Consider the following 6555-nt stretch of genomic DNA (forward strand, 5'->3'; position numbering starts at 1 on the left):
CAGTGTTCTGACAGATGGCTTTTGAATGATCCATGCAGGTATAGTGGGTCTATAGTGATCTATAGGTTTGTTTGAATCTGGTAGGCCTAAGGGCTTGTATTACCCATTACTGTTTAATTTATTCAACTTATTTATATTTCTATGATGCACTCGTGTTATTTATTAGTCATCTATGGCACATTAACTTATTTTTGTAAGCTATACTTTTTTGTAAGCAAGACATTTTTAAAAAGCAATTGTATGATGGATTTTGAAAAGAATGCTTTTATACGAATTTCTGATAAAATGTTATTTATTTTCTTATGCACAAACTGTATTCTGAAAGTAACACCGAATTCAGTTCACCTACTGAAGATATAGAATTAAAACTGTTAAGAATGCATTGAGTGACTTGAAGAAATATTTTGTATAAATTAAAAAAACTGCATTTGAAAAGAGATACAAATCTTGTCTGTTCATTCAAACTCTTATCTCACTATATTTGTCATCATCAATTCCATACTTATTTCACACCTTAACATCTTGACTAGATATGAAGATTTTGGTCAGTCTTCCTTCCCTATGTATGCTGAAAGTGTCAGAGTAATATGACAAATCAAATAGTCAGTATCACTCTATAAATTAAGATTATATCAAAATTTGAAATGACCATTGATTTACACCATCATAAAATGAATTTTCCTATGTGCATATTGGGATTTTGATCACAATTTCCAATAACCTTTCAGAAATGTTGATGCAATTTCCACATTTTTCAAGACTGAAATGTATCAAATTCCTTTTATATACTTATCCAGACCTGCATGGGAACCCTGTGATTAGATTTAAAGGCAGAGCCAATCACATTCTAATGCATGAGTTCCACAATTTATTCAACCATTTCTTTCAGTTGAGGTTGTATACAGATCATAGCGTCGACCTGATTCCGTGTATAAACTAAGACTAGATTGACATTCAAAATTGAACCATCACAAAAACTGTTGTTTCTCTTAGGATTTATTGCCAGAAATTTCATTTACAACTTATAGAGAAAAACATGGATGGATGGCATAGCCAAAGACAGCGTTACAGACAGCGTTTCATATTCCCAAACAAAACACCAGATAAAAAATGACAGCCAGCGCTGAATATTTTCAGGGACGAAGGAAAATGTCTGGAATCCACCTTGTTGAATGTCCCCCATCTAAACCAAGATTGAGACCAATCCTTCAATCTGCATTCGTCTATATATAATGTAGTCACACACATAATGACCACAGATAAATATTCATTCATGAGTCTCAGACGTTGGACAGTAAGACACGAAAGGGAGAAATAACGTCCGTTTCCCGGGTGACTGCCAATGAGGCGGGATCACGTGACTTGATGAAGGGAGGTGATTGGCTGTGTGAAGGTTTTCCTCAGCCCCATAGTAAACTAGGAGAAAGAAGGAGTAAGGTCAAAAGTTACACCAGAGAACTGAGATCCCATGGGTCATTTACACAGCCCAGAGTTTCATTTATTAAAACTGTAATTACAGTGACAATGATACACAAACACACACTGCAATGGTGCCAATCAGTACGAAACGTTCAGATTTCATGGTAAAGTGCATCTAGAAATGATGTGAGTTGAAGATAGCAAGGCAGGTATGGAGAGTGATAAATATTTCAAATTTGGATATAATTGAAAATGAAGATATCTCTAATACCCAAATACACAGGGGCCAGTTATGTTTATCACATCATATTAAATATACAACCTTATATTTCCTGTATAAAGAGCATTTGAACCAGCAAGAAAAAAGGAAATACACACTGCCACCCATGTCTTAAGTGTGGGGACAAAAAGCAGAAGTCAGGCACACTTTTACAGTAGCTCGCTCACAGAGGGCCAGCATAAACCTTCAGATGGGTGCATTAAGGCTGCATTCAAAACAAACATTTTGTTTGGATCTAACATGATTTTTGACATGTTCATACAAACACCATTAGCTGTTAACACTGCATACCTACTACGGTAATACGGTATATCTGTAATCATATATCGTGATTTTAGTTTCCACAATTAATAACTGTAAAGTCGATGAGACGAAAAAGGTGCCATAAAATACATTTGCTCTACAAATCATGAATAATGACTGCAATTAAGAACTGAGATCACAATATCCAGAAAATAATTGTGATTTTCATTTTAGCCAGATCATCCAGCCCTAATACATACTGCGTAACACCTAGAATTATTATTAGATTTAGTTTTGCTAACAGTCATTAAAAAAGGCTGGTAAGACTGTTGGCCAGTTAGGCCAACCACTCCACTTCTCAGAAAATATTGGTGTGTAACTGTGAAAATCATCTTTAAGTGTCACATTTCCCGGCAGTCTGTGCGTGCTTTTCCTGATATTGCACACTTACTGTACATGCATTTTTTTTTTTAGATGTTACAAACCAAAGTTTCAGAATTTGTGTCCTTGAGACAAATCTGTACACACCTCAAGACATTGGGTTCAGGCATGCCTGGATCTGCTCCTCGTTTGAAACCTGTAAATACAAAACATAAAAGAAAATTGAAGGACACTAGTACACGTTCTGCAAGTCTCTGGACACTTGTGATGTGTGCAAAATAATCTCTAGTTTATCTATAATAACCTGTTAGCATTGCTCATTTAAACCAATGTGTACGGCTAGCTGCGAACATCTGGTAAAGAAAAACAACCGGTTACAATGGAAAAAGTACCACAATCCAATACAAGTCAACAGTCTATCATTATTAGCTTGAAATCTCTGTTTTGTCAATCATTCACCGGCTGCAAAGTCTACACAGGGTCAAAATGTAACGGGGGCTCAAGGCAAAAATGTCATAGAGAGTTTATAAAATGTCTGTGAAATTAAAGATAAGGTGGCAAAAACTGCGATAATTAGTATACCTTTTTTTTTTGCATTTCACTATTTTATTTTCCATTTCACCTTTTTCACAGTGTTTTGTTGAGCTGTTATACATATCTTATCAATGTGGCTAGTGCACCCCCTTGGGCCACCTGTAACTGGGGTTTCCTTTACAAAAATGGAGTACAAATGTCTAGAAGAGTAGAAAATGTCTCTGATTGTTACTGTTTATGTTATATTATGATTTAAAATAAAATAAATGTAACAGATACAAATTGAGCGTTTATTTGTCAATATGCAAAATTACCGTATTACTTCATAGTTTGGTAAAATTACCCTGAAAGGAACCTAAATGCCCCTACAAAGCAGATGGGGCAATCAAGGGGGAAATAAATGCCATCTGAAAAAAAGGTTAATTCCATAGCCTGCGACACATACTTTCACATATGCAGACACATGTATAGACATGCAGGCACTTCCAGCTCATAAAAAACCCCAAATCCTGATAACTAGCATGTCAGTGACATGATGCCATAATGTTCTTAAACAGACCAGAGATAACTAGTCACAGAAAAACTAACCTACCATTCCTAATAACATAGAGAATGTATTGACTGAACTAAGTAGCTGGAAACTCAGAAATTTGACTAAGAAGAGTTCGTAGCTTACTAAGTAAAAGGTGTTATTAGATGTCTCAGAGAAACATTGTGTTTAGCTGTATTCTGCTGCATCACAGTTTATGAGTGACCAAGGGGCAGTGCACCCTGCAAAGCATCCTGGACACTTTATTAAACAGCTTTTTAGACCCTTCAAAGTCGCACCAGAATGCTCTACTGTCACCGACTGCAGGTCTTCCAGGTCTTACGTTTTGTGGAACACAGAGAATGGACTGTTCCACTAGCCTAACATCTGGAGTTGATATTCATATTCAGACCTGACTGTCTCAAAGCCAAAATAAACCCAATAAAACAAAAACATCCGTCCTCCCAGACTGCCTTTCCTGGCTTCATTCATAAGCCTTGGACTGCGTCACTCATAATGCAACAGATTTCTTAAGTACATGAACTGTGGGTTTCCCAGAAGACAAAAAATAGCCCTACACTATTACTTCCTCAATACCAATCTCCATAAAAAATTACATCACCCACTCTCAAAACTAAGTTACACTCAAAACTTCTGACTGTGTCTAAAACATGGGGTGTGGTTGAGATGTTGGGCAGCTAAAGATGTGAAAATATCTCAAGCTCAATATAATTAAGTTTAGTATAATTAAGTTCTGCCCTGAAAGAGTAAATGGGTGCAAGAGGGAAATGCAGGTAAAGAGGTGAAAGAGAGGGAAAGAAACCAAAGAGGGTAGAAAGTATGACGTCAGAACTGGTGTTTCCAATATGCTGAAGGCGAGAACATTCACTGACAGGGGGGCAACTCCGCAGGGTGTGAGATCACACGGCAAAAGTCCTGCAAGGACCCAACTTCCCCATGTCCACTCTAAAACACACCCACCCACACCCATCCATGCACACACACACTCACAGGGTGAACAGTTTTGAAGGCGCAGACTACCCAGGAGCTACTGCTACAGTAACTCTGAGTACGTCTACGGTTTCCTTGCTGATTTAATTTAAATTGTGTCTTTTGGGATCACAATATCTCAATACATTTGAGGAGTGGAGTGAGAGAACGTCATGGAAATTCAAAGCACATAAGAAATAAATTACACTGTAATAACCAAATAATCACACAGACACACGTAGAGGTGGGCGATATGGCAATATTACATTGCCACAGGACTGAAACCCTACCAACTCCAACTAACCAAGCAACTGCAACTAACCAGCCGCTAACGTCAGTTAGCAAGCATTAGCATATAGTTGCGGCGGCTGATATGCTAAGCTAACTGGCTAGCGAGGGAGGTTTACTCAGCTAGCCGGTCTCCACCTCCCCCGTTTCGGATACTGACCCAGGTAGAGCACCGTAGGTATGAAGCCCCATCGGATGACAAACTGGCCGCACTGGAACAGCTGCTGCAGCCGCTGTTTAGTCTCTTTGCTGAGTTTAGCCATGTGTCTTCCCGCAGAGGCTTAGACTAGCTCGCGACGATGCTGTTGCCAAGGACAAGAGAGAGGAAGTGACGTAGAGGAAGCTTAGTCGTAACTTGACAAGTTCTGCTGTATGTCGCCATCTAGTGGGCAAAAGTACTGCATAGGTAAACTTATGGAGGACCAAAATAGTCACAATAAATAAATAAATAAATATGTGTCAGTGAAATAAATAATTACATAAATAATACAGAAATAGCCTACATAAATAAATTAAGCGGGATCTATCTGCTGATTGGGTAATCCTTTGCAATCGATTATTTTTCCTGGCTCTGGGGTTGGTCTTGCCCCATGGGCCAAATGACGTTAAAAAAGTCTTAATATTACGAGAATAAAGTGGTAATTTTGAGAAAAAAGTCAAAATATCCTTGGTTTTTTCAATGTGACCGTGGCATCCCTCTCTGTGAAATTGCAAGACTATTCTTGATGAAACTACCTGCTTAAGCCTTCGTTTGACATTTAGCTAAGAGTTGCCTGTCTGTTTTACCTTGCATCTCAAACCAATGAATGGAAATCCCGATCAAAACGAAACATTTAATTCATGCATTGACTTAGGTAAAATCACAGATCTCCTGGTAAGTGAATTTCCACTGGCTGCAGCAAGGATCCTGTCCATGTGTGTGACTTCTAGCCTACTGCCTGGTGTACAAACCAATCATGGGACATTTGGAATCTGTCAAATTCAGCTGAAACCACCACCTAGTTGCTGTGGGTTGCTGAGTCTCGAAACATTTTGAAGCAGTTTACCTGATTGCTAGTTTGTTTACCTGGCCTCTGTCAAAGTCCAGCTAGTTTCAACTTTTTTAACAGACTGATATTTTCACGCACTGGTCTCTATCAATCCATGCCATCCAGCAATGCACAGGTCTCACCGAAGTACATTCATAACTAGTACTTTTTATGTGGTACAAATGCACATGTGAACGCCACCATATTGCGGCGTAAACAGTCTATGGGCGTAAAGAGCGCGTGCCGTAATTAGGCACCGCAGTGCGCATCTTCCATATTAAACTCTCAACTACCTGTGCTATATGTGCTGCCTTGGAATGAGAGGACGTTAAAGTTTACTTACTTTAGTGTGCCAGTGAGGCAGTGAGGCATTGATATTATATATTTCTGTATTTATTTATGTAATTATTTATTTTACTGACACATTTATTTATTTATTTATGACTAATATGGTCCTCCATAAACTTCTACCATGGGATGAAATGATCTATACTTACCACACATGGGGGAGCTACAGCAATCAATATAACATAAAGACTTCAAAAGTCTGTAATCAATCAGCGGTGCATCCAACACAGCTACTATTCCCAACACGTCCGACAATATGTGAAGAATCTTTGCTTCACTCAATTACGAAGTCAATTACTCTGCTTATATTAAAAGCTGTAAAACTAATTAAAGCAAACTTCTCCCAATGCTGCCCTCATGCAAACAATCAGTGAGTGGAAAATAAAGCATCTTCAAACATCAGCTCTGCGTTCAATTTTAGCAAAATAATTACAAATAGCAGGCTAACATATTCTATATATATATATTATCTGAATTTGTGAGATTATTTTGACTTCCTTGGTGATGCTCTGCCA

The 6555-nt window shown here is 38.1% G+C and overlaps 1 protein-coding gene across 1 annotated transcript; it reads right to left on the reverse strand.

The window, feature by feature from the left end:
- Window positions 1-959: 959 nt before the first annotated feature.
- Window positions 960-4974, reverse strand: tomm7 (translocase of outer mitochondrial membrane 7 homolog (yeast)). Its single transcript, XM_071920178.2, has 3 exons — window positions 4825-4974; window positions 2471-2519; window positions 960-1416 (listed from the first exon to the last, which is right to left on the reverse strand). Exons 1-3 carry the CDS (start codon window positions 4925-4927, stop codon window positions 1401-1403), a joined length of 168 nt encoding a protein of 55 aa, XP_071776279.1. The 5' UTR covers window positions 4928-4974; the 3' UTR covers window positions 960-1400.
- Between the last annotated feature and the right edge of the window lie 1581 nt (window positions 4975-6555).

This window comes from Centroberyx gerrardi, chromosome 19 (assembly GCF_048128805.1).
Source record: "Centroberyx gerrardi isolate f3 chromosome 19, fCenGer3.hap1.cur.20231027, whole genome shotgun sequence".
NCBI classification, from domain to species: Eukaryota; Metazoa; Chordata; class Actinopteri; order Beryciformes; family Berycidae; genus Centroberyx; species Centroberyx gerrardi.

Coding starts and splice junctions, on each gene's coding strand:
- tomm7 (XM_071920178.2), bottom strand. CDS start 4,927: ATGGCTAAACTCAGCAAAGAGACTAAACAGCGGCTGCAGCAGCTGTTC. Junction 2,520..4,824: donor ACCTACGGTGCTCTACCTGG/GTCAGTATCCGA, acceptor TTGTATTTACAG/GTTTCAAACGAGGAGCAGAT.